At 41.2% G+C, this 15600-nt stretch overlaps 1 protein-coding gene across 16 annotated transcripts in view; it reads right to left on the minus strand.

The window, feature by feature from the left end:
* DOCK10 (dedicator of cytokinesis 10) overlaps positions 1–15600 on the minus strand; it is a 121567-nt gene that overhangs the window by 72224 nt on the left and 33743 nt on the right. For all 16 annotated transcript variants that reach the window (XM_017740088.1, XM_017740095.1, XM_017740091.1 and 13 more), the window contains exons 3-4: positions 9416–9505; positions 1284–1366 (exon numbers count right to left, since the gene is read on the minus strand). In XM_017740088.1, the coding sequence (XP_017595577.1) occupies positions 1284–1366; positions 9416–9505 (173 nt within the window). The remainder of the gene's footprint in view (positions 1–1283; positions 1367–9415; positions 9506–15600) is intronic.

The following is a 15600-nucleotide window of genomic DNA, read 5'->3' on the forward strand; positions in this document are numbered from 1 at the left end:
GTGGTGTGGGGGGGGGGGGAAGTAAGATGCAAGACACGAGCATGAACCCATGAAAGCAAATCCCATTAAGCACCACACTAAAATATCCTTCGCAGAAGAGGATGTATGTAATCAGCTAAAATGTACTTTTGTGCACAGTAATGCACCCACATCTGTCCAATGCATATTTCATAAGAGTGAAGACATTTAAGGTTAAATGGAAAACTGCTGTGCTACAAACATTTTTCTTGAGCACTAAATGCATTAATTTTCTAAACCAATCAGCAGGCTGGGTACTTAAGAAAGGGTATGTTTATAATCTCTGATTAGCAAAACTGCTCTTAATGGCTTTTTGTACTACCATGTACTCTGTTCATAAAAATACCAACATACAAGAGCAAATGCAGGTCTAAGGGAAGGTTTGCAGTGCAAAACCCTCTGAACACAGCATCTAACTGGGCCATAAGACTCAGTTTATCAGTTCCTGAAGCAATGAAGTTAGTACTAGTTTCCATCCAACCCAAGCCTGGAGCACGCATCCATTTCTTCATTATGTGCAGGTAAAAACCTTTTTCATCCAGTATTGTAATTTTAATGACTCAAATTCCAGGAAAGGAGGCAGTAACAGCTCATTCTGGCACTTAGTGATTTTGTTAACTACCCTCTAAAGCCTTCCTCAGGGGCAGGACACAAACCTTCCAGAAACAAGAGCATGAGTAGGAACTCACACATGTAGGAATGAGCACCAGAGTCTTAACTTCTTTCCACTCAAGTCAAGGAACTTATTCCTGCCCCTCCCAGAACTTCTACAGCAATTTTCATGCCCCCAAGCACAGGAAGGATGCCCCTTACCCTGACACCAGCACATCTCTGTAGCCTTGTACCATCAGTGCACCCAGTTCTCCTGTACAAGGCAGCTACAAAGCACTGAAATCCTTCTTTCTGTTACACAGGGTAACTAAAAGGAGAATTAATCCCAGTGAAAGGTGAGTGACATTTATGCATTATTAAGGAAAATGAAAAGCCACCTCCCCTGTATCAACTGTGCTTTGAATACGCAAATACGCTTGTAAGGATTTGAATCAGCACTAATGGAGTTTGTTGATACCAGTGAATTCTGCAGAGTCTTGAACTTTTCTGAAGGACCTTTGCTTCCCCTTTTTAAAAATGCAAGACACTAAAAATATGGTAAAACAAGCACAGCATAGAAGACAAAGGAAAGTGCAAATATGGACAAAGCTTAGCAAATGATACAAGCCTAAAGGGAAAAAATAATAAAAAGGAGAACTTATGTGAGTTCTTACTGTGGTAAGTGTCGAAAATCTTCTGAATAGGGTTCATATTTGTAGTTCACAACATGCCAGTGGGAACTGTAGTATTTACAAGCCTAATCAGAAGAAACACAAACAACAACAATAGAATTACTACAAATGTTTAGACTCAAGAAGGCTAGAGAACTGATAAAGTTCTGAGGCAGCCCACATGCTAGAGAACATATTCTTCTCTTTTAGAGCTGGGTGCACAGTTCTTAAAGGAAAGCCACAGTCATATATTTCCATATTTTGAAGCACAATTTCCCTTTAAAATCAAATGCACTGAATCACACAAGATGGAGGAAGGAGCTGATAGCAATTTAACATGCTTTACTGATTCTCATCTGCTTTCTAGGAAGCATCATTAAATTATATAGTTGCTGCTTCAAAAGACATGATCTAGTTTAGGCCTGACTTCCTCCATGGACATTGATTATATAGTTTTTGTTTGCATCTTGTTTCATTACCTAAGCCTTCCACTCTAAATACATTTGCTTTATTCTTTTTACTCCCCCTTGTTGCAGCACAAGCCCTCTACTTCTTATTCTGCCCTTAAGGATTGATCTGTAACCTCTCAATAACATTCAGGAATATATTAACAGGACTATAATTTTTCACCAGTCTCATTTTCCCTTCCACACTGAATTTGCTCAGTCACGTCATCATGTACTTTCCGCTATCTAAAATTTTTCTTGCTGGTTTTGCATTCGCCTTTGGAAAGTGTTCTTAATACATCAATCTCCCTTAAATAAGGAAGCCAGACCTGAACTATACAGAAGGGCTTGGCTGTGCTGTCAAGTAGAGCAGAATATCTGTACAATTTATTTGATGCAGAACTTTTAGGTATGCAGTTAAACCCAACATGACATTTTGAAAGGCAACAAGATGCATGAAATACGTACAGTTATTGCTAAGGTACACACCTACAAGAAAAATGACACCATGTCAGAATTCCCAGTGATTCTTTATACAGTGTATAAATTGCAAACTGATATTTGTACAGTATGCTGAAGATTTTACCCCAGTGTTGTATTATTTTCTCCCCACACTCCACCATAAAATTTGCACCAGCCCACCTGAGATGGAAAGGAAGGAAGAGAGGAATCAAGCCTAGAACCCAACAGTAGAAGTTGCTGCCCAAGGAGGAAAAGCAGGCATATCAGGAAGGAAAAGGGTGGAGAAAGAAGCAGCAACACTGAAAGAAATCTGAGGTGGGAACAGTGAAGACAGTCTCACAGAAAGGCATGAGACTCCAGAAGTCAAACAGAATGGAATAAAGGATATATCAAAGGTATCTAAATACCAAAAGCTATGCAGAGAAAGTAGAAAGAAAGAGAATAAAGGGACAATTATAAATTACTATAAAAAGGTTGACTGCTTCAACTGGGAGTATTCCCTCTCTTCACTCCTGCCTCTTCTGGAGTGCCCACGGGAGTCATTGCTTGCACAGTGGTCTCTGCCTCAGAGGGACAGAGGGGATTATCAGGCTGCTGGAGCAAACCTGAGATGGGCTGACAACTTAACGGTGGTGCTGTCTAAATTACTCAGCACTGACTTAGCAGACCACTTTTTAAAAATCTTGGGCAAAATATGCAGAGTATGTAGCCATAAATTATTTTAGGAAGTCATCTTTGTATCCAGAGTCTTCTGTGACAGCTTTATTTGGTTTAGAGTGTGGAAAAGGTGGCAAGGAAGTAGGTGCACATTTATAGGCACTTCTCTCCCTGGCAGTTCAGCACAACCAAAGGCAGTAAACACATTCCATGTGGATCCAGTATTTACCTTCTCATCTGACACAAGACCTCATTATCTTACAGGATGCAGAATAAAGTGTGACCATTAGACGTATAATGACATATTCTCCAGGAATGAAGATAATATTGTAGCATTATAACTGACTCTCTCTGCACTTGGCAGGGTCAGGCCCAAAGGTACCCCTGACAACCATGTTCCTACACCTCTGTCTGCACTTGGCCTTTGACTACAGATATGATAGATAAAACCAGCCACTAAATCCCAACTGTTCTATGTTGCTTCATAAAACAACTTTATTGCTCCTGTGCTTGTGTTAAAACTATGTGATAGTAGCATGGGCCATAAGAATACTTTTACAAGGGTAACATATACTCTGTTCTACATAAGCCAATGAAAAGCTCATAGAGCATTGTGAGGGTGAGCACAGAATCTCCAATTCACACATCACTCCCCTTTTCCTTGACAAATGTAAACCAAGTGAACCTTCTACAGAAAGGACCACTTTTCCCCTGTGGTACTTTCATTACTAAGTATTTTACTTAACAGATACAATTAAAGCCCACAGAGAACTCTCAGTGTGGACTTTTATTGCAAACATTATAGGCTAGTGTGTTCAAAAAAGCAGTTGTGAATAACATATAGAGCAGGCCACAGTATTTTATCCTGCAACTATAAAGGTTTATTGTGCTCCTCCAAGAAAAAGCTAATCAAAATAAAAATCAAAGGGGACAAAGCAGCACATTCAAGTATCACTCAGTAAATTCACAAAAGACAAGCCAACCCAATGCAACAGCTACCAATGTTCTTGAACTAGCTCGCTGTGGGGAAACTAGATCTCACTAAAAAGTAACACCAAAAAAAGGGTACAGATTTTCTCTTCAGAATATCCCAACTAAAAATTAAATACTTCTGCTAACCATACTGACTTAGAATTATTTTTTAAAATTGAAAATCATTATTGGAAATTAAGTTTTAGCAATGAGGAAAAATACCTGCAAACCTGATTTGATGAACAAGAAAAATCTTTCTAGAGGCAGAGATTTTATGAAGAGGCCAGAGCTGGCTACTACTGTTCCTGACAAAGAACAGACCCACCAATGCAGGGGCTGTTGAGCTCAAGTGAACTGTGGGGGAGGAAAAATATAGACGGAGAAATGGAAGCTTTGGGATGTGGGAGGGTTGGCACATGCTTGCATGAACTTTCTCCTGCTCTGTTAACCAGGCAGGCAGCACAGCCCACTCCCAGGGACTCTATCAAACTCAGGTATTTTTTTTGGTTTGTTTGTTTTGGTTTTTTTGTTTGTTTTTCGGTTTTGTCCAGATGGCCTAATTTTATCTTATAGAGACAGACAATCCTGCAGGCTTTTTCTACCTGTAACTTCTTATCTCTGGCTCTGGTGATGACAGCATGATGGCTACCACTGTGAAAAAGACACTTAAAAAAGATTTACCCAGCAATGGAAAGGAACCTATTGGAGGAAAAAAACCAAACCAAACCAGAAAAAAGGGGAAAGTGAGGGAAACATAAATAAAACAAACAACTTCCCTGCTTATATCCTTAGACAGCACTAGTATGTGGTCTTCAGAAAAAAAGATGCGCATATGATAAAAGTCATTCATGGAACAACTGGGCTCCTTGCAAAGGAACTGCAAGCACAGAGCAACTCTGGCCCCTCACTCACCCTGGCAGAGTGGCTGTTCCTGAGGTGGAACAGGGCAGGGCAAGCCCATGCAAGAGCTTGGAAACAGAAAGCAAAGACGTTCTGGAGCTGGATGTGGCCACAATGCTAGAAAGGAAGCTGCAGAGGTGGTTCTGTGCTCTGCCCCATGACGTGCACAGCCCTGCTCACAGAGCCTTCCCTCCCTACTCTGACCTCAGCTGCAACAACTAAAGGAAGGAAGTGTGCAGGGATCTGGGGAGGTGGAAGGTGCTGTGATCACCCTGGGTGGAAATCCAGCCCTCCACCCAGGCCTGCCCCAGACTGCTCATATCCGCAATGAGCATGGCAGCAGCAGGAGTGGCTGGGGCCAACCTGCACCTTCATTTTGGGGCTCTCAAAACTGTTCCCAAAATAACAGTTCACACTTATAGTAAAGTCCAGCGACACAGCCAAGTAACAAGCCAAAACACTGAAACACACTATTATTTTAAAGCATCAAACATTTTTAACAGGTATTTACCTTCTGTGCTATCGAAAGACTCACTACCCTTTAATAATCTATGTCTAGCCCTGAGCCTACAGCTCTTTCAAGCACTGAAAAAGCTTAGATTTTGAAGATGGGGAAATTTACACTGTGATGCGCAATAACAAAACTTTCTGGGTGTCACTGTCAACAGGAGTTCCCATTTTAGTCTGATTTTGAAAGAGGTAAGAACAACGCAGATTAGCCTGCAAATCAAAAAGCCTCAGAAATCAACTCTGTAGACACATAACCACTTTGAGAAGTTGTACAGGAGGCTGTTGCTTTTTCACATTGTGATTAATAAAACTCATGTTTCATAATTACTTACAGATCCTGTACACCCAACCAGCAAAATCTCAAATAAAAACTCCCCCAAATGAGTGGCAAGAGCTTTGCAAGCTTACTACAAGTGACAGCTCCCTGTTGTGTATCCAGAAAACCTCCACAGGGAAGTTCAGAGACACTCACATGAACACTGTATTATCATAGACAAAGTTAACTACAAATTAACGACATCATTCATCAAATGAAATTTCAATATTCCTACACTGTTATTTCATTTTGATGTGTTTTTCACCCAGGAAGCTCACTCCTTCTGCCCTTGCACAGCTCCTGCACCTCCTCATTCATGCAGCCCGCCCCTCTGCAAACACATTTCCAAAAAACTTATCCAGGTAGCACCTTTTTACCTTTTTTTTTTTTTTTTTTGGAAGGATCACCTGGCTTAAACTCATTTCATAAAGGAGAGCTGACAGCTAATATTTATTTACGTTCTGCATTTTTTTCACATCTACCTAGGATTTACTTCCTACAGATAATTCCTACACACACACAAACAGCATTTATTTGTGTGCACATACCTGCATTCTTCCTGAAAATACTGACTCGATGCAAACCAATAAATTATGTTGATGAAATATGTTGCAATTAGATAGTTTAAGTTCCTCAAATGAAATATAACTTTGAATAGCAAGTGCACTATCCCCTTGTATTTTCAAATGAAATGTGGGGAAAATCCCAAGAATTCCCATTTGTTCTGAAAATTCAGGATACAGACTTAGGAAAGGTGATATTAGGAATGTTTTTACTGTCTAAAAGGAAGAATTTTATTTCATGTCTTATGAAGTGAATGTTTCTATTTGCCAAAATTATGGACCATGAGGACAATGCTGACTGGCATAAATGCAGCAGACATGCAGCAGACCCTGTGAGGAGAGAGAAAATTCAGAATTTGGAAGGAAACAGCACGATAAAGGAAGTCAGGAATACTTAAAACAACAAACCACTGAAGACAATTTTATTCTGGCTTTAAAAGTTCCTGGAAACTTCTCATTTCTAACTAATTTAGTTCCTCAGGCTGATCCTGCCTAAGAAAAGTTAAAGTGGAAAAATCCATAAGGAAAACATCCTAATACAACTAGAGGTATAGGAATAACCAATTCACAAAGTATTAACTTTAAAATATAGCTAATACTTAGGTATAAATTAATAAAGAGACTCAGGTATTAATCATAAAATGTAAACGATCTATTCTCTTTGCAGGCAAAAAATACTTTTTAAGGGACTATTTATTTATTTGTCACCTTAGTTTTATTTTGTTTTAGATTTTCATTTTACAGTTTCAGAAAAACACAGATGGTCAGACATCTTTTTTAAAGGCAATTCTTCTGCCTCACCCACTACCCTAACATTTCAATATCACGAACAGGGAAAGTTTTGCATTCCTGAGGGATACAAAGCAGTATTACGAGAACTGAATGGACGAATAGAGGCACAAACCTTCCACTACAGGTGGACCACATCAAATGCCATCGATACTGAAAGCATTTCTCAGCAACATCAGCCTCATCGTTCTTCATCTGGCTTGTCAGCTCTTTTGGATCCATAAACCAATATTGTCCAGGCAACTGAGTCCTCCTGGTGTGCTTGAGGAAGGGAAACTTGATCAAGTCCCCAGGCTGCCTTTGTATGGATTTTGGTAAGGGCTGGGGAAAAAAATCCCCTCATCCTTGAAGGGCTATAGCAATGAAAGAGCTCGAGGTGGAAGAAAAGCTTTCCTATAGTCACCAGAGGGAAAGCCAGGAAGAAACAGCCAGGATTTTAAGGGATTATCACAGATTTCTGACAATCCTTTACAAATGACCTCATCTTGTAGACAAGACCATCTGAACACCACCAAGCAGCCAGAAGAATGAGACAAGAGATAATAGATCTGAGGTCTTGAAACCGTTTCAGTACCATGTCCTCACACTGCATCACATGGAGGAAATTAGTTTCACCTCCAAGATCAGACCCTTCTTTTGAAGTTCAACAGCTTGCTCCATGTCTTTGTCTCACCTTGCTAAAGTACTGAGATAGTGAACAGTCAGAGACAGCTGATACCAAAATGGCAAATCAGCAGGATGAGCTGTACATTCTGTACATACTGCTAGGGCAGTACACATCTCTGCAATTGCTGCAGGGGACTACAATCACAGATCTTCACAGAACCCCATGCTCAGTTTCACCTAATTTTGGACTAGAAACCATCCTCTCCATGGGGTTTAATTTATTGTGTGTGTATATATATATATATATACACACACACACACACAGTTTTTGGCTTTGTGGCAAATTGGAACACATGCATTACTACTTTAAAACAGGGTCTTTACCCTGCCACTATTCCATGCACAGGCTTAGTAATACCGGTTTTTTCCACTGCTTTGCTCCTCTCTCCCCCTCCTCTTGGCTCACTGGTACTGCAGAGAAAGCTAATAGATGTACTCAGTATGTGTTTTACAAGGTGGCTGTTAGCATCCCCTTGGCGTGCTCAGCTGTAACGATTCCCAGGAACTGTGCGCCGTGTTCCATTTTTAGACCCACCACTTTCTCTGTAAAGCCATGAGCACAGTGCTGGCCTTGCAACTTGTGGAACTTTAAAATAAAAAGCAGACCCCAAAGTGCTGAAAGGCAGTGAGACTTCTGGGAAGGTAGATAACTCCACAAGCTGTTATCTTTTAACACTGCTGCCAGATTAGCAAAGATGGCAAAGTTCAGACAATCTGAGCTGGCAGTAAATTATTATTGCTCTTTTTAGACCTGCTGAAAAGAAATAGGGCCAGCCTGTAAAATGTCACATTGCATACAATTCAACAGCTACATTTCTGCCTAATTTTGGATTTCATGATTTCTAATTTCTGTGTTTGTCTGCAACTGACTTTTCCTCCACAGTTTCCTCTTGCAGTTATAGTGCATATGAAATACTTTTTCAGACCAGGAAGTGCAGCATGAAAAATCCCAACCAGTGAAAAAAAGGCCAAGAACCATCACATTATGGGCCAATTATCAGTGCTCGGAATTAAACTCCTTCTAGAAGTTGACTGAAAATTTGGTTTCATAAACCTGTTTTGTTAATGCGAATAGTGAGATATATTTCACATCTATAATGAAAGATGGGAAGGTTCAGGGAGCCATCTAAAGTAGATTCCTTTGAACAGTGCAATCAACTCCTTTAAAGTCCTTCAAAGTGATAAAACCAGTGACAACACAAAATATTCCTGAGGTAGCAGGATGAGAAATCTTCTCCTACAATCTGAGATCAGGTATGGAAACAATACAACCATAGGGGTTTTTTAAAGGTAGAGCAAACTCCTGGTGGGCCTCTAACTGTCATGGAAGAATTTTGTTGAACTTTCTATTATGAAGGTAAAACAGACTCTAAATACTTAAAATAAATATAAACCCCTATGCACCCTTCACACAGTGCACCTATTCCTCATATATACAGCTCCAAATGAGATACATACCTTGTAATAACACCTGAGAGTCTAAACCAGTGCCAATTGGTTATCTATTTTTGGAAAGATATCAATATTTTCAAAGGCAAAGCACATGCAGATCACCAATCATTAGCAGTGATGTAAAAATACCAACATCAATATCAGTGGACTAGTGGTGACAGGGAATGCAGCTGGAAAACAGTACAATGACAGGCTGATTCAGTGCATTTACAATTTTTCTAGATACAAACATCTCACAATAGGCAACTGCAGACATGCTGCTAACCCTCCCCCCTCCTACTGGCCTTCAAAATTCAAACCTGATTCAAGTCACCTAAAACATATTAAAAGAAAAAAGATGTTCATTATAAACATAGCAAGCCTCCCCCAAACTCTTGGTTTCATTTAATATTAGATACTCACCTCTCTAACAAATAAATTTTCTGCTTTTTGTTCTGCATCTTCAGGTACAGAAGGATACAGTGTCCTGATTTCCAGTGAAATTGTGTCTATCTGGCAATAAACAAAAAATGTGCAATTTAGTCAAAGGCAAACAGAACAGCAGTTTTGTCTCAGGAAGAGGTTAAGAACCTTGTTATCATGGCTTGCATTTTTCAGCTTGTCATGCAGCCAACACACATGCATACCAACAACTGCAGCCCAGCTCCTGCCCACACACACTATTCAATACTATCAGCTAAGGCATTAATTAGCAAGCAAGAACAGTGCTCGAGTAGATTTCTGGGAATAAAGCTGTTCCAAGCAAAGTTCCTTCAGTCTCTGAGGTTTCTGATAAAAAAAAAGTCAAGTCTTCCTTACATCCTCTCCCAGAAATATATGCCGAATCCAGGAGTGCTACTTTCTTCCTCCACTTCCTTTCTCCACCTCATGCTTTTCTGGCAAGGAATGTGGAGACAGAACTAAAAGCTTTGCCTCTTTTGAAAGGAGAAGAGAGGAGTAGAGTCCCCCCAAGAAGCTGCAGAAGGGAGTGCCACAGGACAGCTCGGTGGCCGGAAAGCAAGGAGAACCAGGCAGCAGCTTCTCAGAGGGACATTCCCACCTGTGGGCACAGGCAGCAGGACAGGGCCGACAAGGGACTCCTGCCACTGCCTGAAGTCTCTTCCAGCCTCCACAGCCTGCACAAATTAAGCCCTTTTTCTGAAAGCAGCTGCTGGCTGAGCTGTCTTGTCAGGCCCCAGAGCAGGAAACCACAGAGAAAAGTGGATCTCCTGAAGTTCTCCACAAGGAGCCAAGCTTCCCTTAGTTCCCAGTGGGCCAACAAGAGGCCAGGGCCACCAGCAGTGCCTGTGTGACCCAGGGCCCCTGTGCTGAGGTTGGCCAAGGCAGCCGCTTCACAAAAGGCTCACAAGAGGAAGCTTTGGGGTATTTTCAATTAACCTATATATCTGTCCCACTCATTTTCTCTGCCATAAGAGGAGAAAACAACCAAAATCAACACCCAGCAGCCTAGATTATGCTCTCAGTTACAATGGAGTAACTCTTCACTCAAGACAGCAAAGGACTGAAACCCGGACAAATCTGGCCTCCCAAACCCATTTTCTCTTCCATTACAAAAAGACCCATGATTTCCAGAGGAAGGCCTGTGGCACACAACTCTTTAATATGAAGAATCACTATGTACTAATACCATGAAGCAGCTTGCAGTATCTACTGCATCCCTGGAGGCTGTCTTCCATATCCTCACCCTCAGACTAAAAGGGGATGTTTTTTCTCTGTAAATTGAAGCACCCAAACTCTACATTATGAGTGCCTGGATATAATGGACTGCATTTTTCCTTAGAGTTTACATGAACCACTTTGATTTTCCCCCATTACTTTCCACATGAGTAGCTATGAAAGAAAGACATGTATCACTCAGGCAGAAACATCATGGGATCCCCCGAACTTTTTCTGTTTCAGCTGGAGAGCTCAGGATACAATATGATTAAACCCTGGCTCTCACAAAAAAAATGATGGGGGTGTCATAGACACCAGAAAGTGAAAAAAAATCCCATTGTTCTGATAAACTGAGCACAGTTTCCTAAATGTGGGTTCCTGGGCTCTACTCAGCTGTGTTATCAATGCCTGCATGAAGTGCTTTACACAATCATTGAGTCTATGAGTAAAAGAGACAGAATATGGAGAAGTATGAATTTTCAGGCTATGTTTAGTAAGAGATGTCTGAATTCTTGGTTGCTTAGGGACTTCCCAGCAGTACCCACAGTCTCTGGAATGCACCTCATTGCTTTTACTTCACACATACGTGACATTTGAAGCAGTAATGTTTTTTCAGCAGTCATGACAAGATGCAATCCCTGAGCACAGCTGAAAAGCCTGGGGTGCCCCTGTGGCCCATGATATTGAGCTCTTCCCAGGGCTGGGCCCTGCAGCCATGAAGCACCCTCCTCCCAGCACACACAGCACTGCTGAAGATCTGCTCCTCTTCCCAGACTGAGGCAGAGTGGGAGGCCACAGGAGAGGAGATGAAATGTACTCTGTACCTCACACTGACCCTGTCACGATGGTGAATAAGCTTCAGAGAGAGCAACAGCCTGTTCTGCTTGCCCACAGCAAAACCTGCCTGCTCCATGTATTGCACAGAAAGTAGTTTCCAGTATTTTTTTATAGGTAGGACATATAGCAAGTAATTTCTTTTTACCTAATACAACACTTGTCAACTGACACGAACACACTGACTGAGACAGGCAACATCTACCTTAGTGGGGCCATTGTGCCTCCCTCTCCTTACACAGCCTGATAAAAATACTGTAGCTGAACAAGACAGGTAACCCAAGCCCACTGTTCTGCCTGTGGTGCCCTTCCCAGCCACACTTGAAAGAAAGAAACAGAGCCCTGCAAACCTGAGAAATCGGGTGACACTGGGCTTGCTGCCTTTCTAGACTTTGACAAAGAATACCACAGGTTTATTTACAAAGAATTGGGACATGGAAAATGTTATATATTGTTATATTTAAACTTGTCTTAAAAACTACAAAGCACTTCCCTTCTGAGAACTAGTCATGTTTAACCACTTAGCTGCAAAAGCTTGGCCACAAAGGCACTTCCTGTTCATAGTCAATTACTTTCAAAGTTAAATGCTCCTACAGGCTGATCAGGAACGGTATTATTCACCAAAACTGCTTTATTCAGAAAAGAACTAAATTTCAACAACAGAACATGTGCTTCTGAGTCAGTCACCCAAAAAATCAAAGATTTTATTTCGAGAATTCAGTATGTATAAATGTGCTGTGAATTCAGCCTAATTTCTAATGTTTAGGCAATCATGGCACTTGTCTGTTCAAGCCAAAGGCCAATTACCCTCTCATTTGTGCATGCAAACTGTGGTAATCAAATAATGCAGGTATCAGCCTAAAGCATTCAAGTCTGTAATTCTTCTGAATGATTTTTAATTTATTTTATATAAATATCCTATATCTAGCCATGATTTCTGGCACTGCCAGGCTGTCTTATTTGCATAAGCTGTTGGCCCCAGGTGTTGGATGAGTTACAAGGTGCAATTTCCCTAAGCACCTTCTCTTGCCACATTCACCTTCTACAATGAAGCATGGAAGTTAATACTGCTCCTTTTCAAACACTGATTAGGAATAATGTTTTCAGGCAGTGACTACTTCCCAGTGACATGGTGAATTTAGCATTTGAAAATGGAGTTCAAACTCCATTAGCCATTTCAAACATTTTCAGTCTGAATCCATTCTGAATAGCTTTTAGTCTGAAAGCACGTTAGCAGTGGTTAAATCTTTAGAGGGATTCATCAACAATGATGATATTTACTTCCTGCAAAGGCCGCCCTTCGGAGAGACCTAACCACACACGGGCTGACATGTTCCTCCCTGGTAATGCTTATGTTCAAGCTCTCTAAAGAAAAGCTGCTCAGCCCCACTTTCATCCAAGTAAACAGATTTACTTAATGTTACCAAAACCTGCAGTGAGTTAGTCCATCAAATTAAAAAGCAGGCTAAGATGCGACTATGCTGTACAAATACCATGGTGCAGAGGCTGTTGTGGTACAGAGCTCCCTGACAGGCTGCGGTCCCAGCACAGATCTCACCACCTGTGCAGGCTGCAAAGAGAAAGGAAAGCAGGAACAGAGCACATTTAAAGGACAGATTTTGCCCCATCACTCCCTGAATCGCATTCAGTGTGAGAGGCTATGCTTTGCTGACTGCATTAAACAGTTGGAATGCACCCCTAGGAGTCCAGATACCTCTCACTGTCCTGCTCCTGCCAGCCCATGCAAATGTGCACGTCAAGGATACCCATAACACCATTAGTCATGAGAGAAATGGACTCAATTTCTGCTCCTCTAAGAATGAGCAGATACTCCTTGTCACATGGGAAAGTGGGAGCTAAGTCATGTGCTATTTGACATAACTCATGATCTCACCACCGTAACTCTTCTGATCTTAGAAATAACAGTCAGGTTTCCAAGGGGTTTTTCAGGGATTTTTCCAAGGAGGCTCCAAGGCCTGCACTTCCAGCTGCCCCTATAGCACACATGTTTCATGTGAAGAGGCAGTGTCCTTGATGACTCTTGCTCCCTCCCCTTACGGATGCATCTGGTTCTGTTATGAACTTCTGTATCCAGATGAACAACTTTTGTCCCTGCACAGCATCTAGAAAGCAGAGGTTTCACAACCTGAAAAATAGGGAGATTTTGGCTTTTGTTCAGAGCTAAAAAAAAGAAGCTTGGAAACAATCACACCTGCAGTGATGGCAAGTACAGCAATTGCACAATTCAGCTCCTTTTCTTCTAAGGCCTCTGCAATACTTGGGAGGGAACAGGGCTCCCAGGTGGGCTTTCAGAAGCTCAAAGAGTCAGGAGCACATCAGACTGACCCTTCAACAGGTTTTGCATTATACAAGCAAGTTTTGCCATCTTACACCTGTCCTGAATTTAGGCAATGAATTATTGCTTCTATTGCAGGTTGAAAACCAGGCATTCAGCCATACTTACACAAATAGTTTTAAAAAGTCTGAGTTCCACTTTTCAAACAGATTTAGAAAAGTCATACATGAGAAGGAGGAACAAATTTTCACAACCCAGGGAGTTTAACATGCTTTTATAGTATACAAATTTAAGTGACCATTAAATACTTTCATCTACCTTTTTAAAACAATTAACTTATATTTATCAACATACCATTAACATACACTTAGTTACTAAACCTGCAAACAAGCAAAGCTATTAGCAAAGGAGTGCTGAGCCTGTTGCCACTAAGGAAGAGCAGCTGTGATTTTAAGCAAGACTTCAGATCCTGGAGAGATTTGAAAAGAGGCTGCTGGGCATTCAGTGAATTTCCAAAGGATGGAAGAAAATATAAAAAATTACTTATGAAAGGATACAGCAAGTATTTTGTTTGGATATATGACAGTGCCTAGGAGCAGAAATACAGATGTATGACAACAAATCCAGGCAACAATAAGATGTCAAAGGTTAAAGGTGGGAGTGAGACCAACTTGAAGGAAGGTATAACACTTCCTTCATGGCCTCCTTTCTGGCAAACACATAGCAGAAAAGTGAGAAATAGGAATCCCAGACAGCAGCAGTTCCAGTTGTTAAGGGGAGTGTGGCCAGGTTTGGGGAGCAGAAGGTAAAGGAAGAAAAGCAACCCAATGGTGAGGATGCAAAACTACCAGGATCATCACCAAGCTTGCCTTTTTATAAGTACAACAGGAAGGCAATCAACTCCCTCTTACTACCACCAAGAAGTACAGTGTAAGCTCTGCTCTGATGCATTGCTGCAGAAATTTCCACTGGCCATTATTTCACAGCACAGCAACAGAAGGGATCCAGGAACAGGTGAAACTTGAAGCTGAGCTGACATGCTTTTTCTGAAATGGAAAATGGACTTTGGGCAGGCAAATGAGTTATAAGGAAGGAATTGCTAGGAAAACAAGAAGTAGAACTGATGTGAATCGATTATTTTTTATTTTTTTAAGGGATTATTAAGCATGGTTACAAAAGAAGTGAAGTATCTTTTCCCCAGCTGGAATAAAACCAGAGAAGGCATCTGTAATGTATACACCTTGTACTCTTCTGCGGAGATGCAGGGGAATGGAGGAATACAGTCTACCAGACTCTGATATAAAGAATTCTCTGCTGTTCCACAGACTTCAAATAAGATGTTAGAAATGACCAACAGAAGTCTTGTGAGAATAACAGCATTCTCTTTGAATGCAAGTAAAAAGAGAAGCAATTCTGAGATGAAACAACAGTGACAATAATTCACCCATATCTGATGCATGTGGTGAACGACAAATCCAAAAATTGGAAATCATTATTAAAAGCAGAATTTTCTCCTCTGTCCACTGCCTCAGCTAACTCTTTTGGTTGGGGTTTCACTCTGAAGAGACTTTTGCCTATAGGATGTGCTCACCCACAGGCCTAAGCTGGGGCTGTGTCAACACTGAGACATGAAGTCTGCAGCAAGTGTAATCATTAGGAGTTAAACAGGGCCAGCCACCATTTCCTTGGGCATTATCACATTAAATCCCACTCAGAGTCAGCCTGGGCACCTCCTAATTCAGTCAGACGTGGACCTCCTTCTACTCAAATGTCTGACCCAGACTTTTGTGCACAGGTGATA

The sequence above is a fragment of the Corvus brachyrhynchos genome, unplaced genomic scaffold (genome assembly GCF_000691975.1).
Source record: "Corvus brachyrhynchos isolate BGI_N302 unplaced genomic scaffold, ASM69197v1 scaffold1337, whole genome shotgun sequence".
Lineage (NCBI taxonomy): Eukaryota > Metazoa > Chordata > Aves > Passeriformes > Corvidae > Corvus > Corvus brachyrhynchos.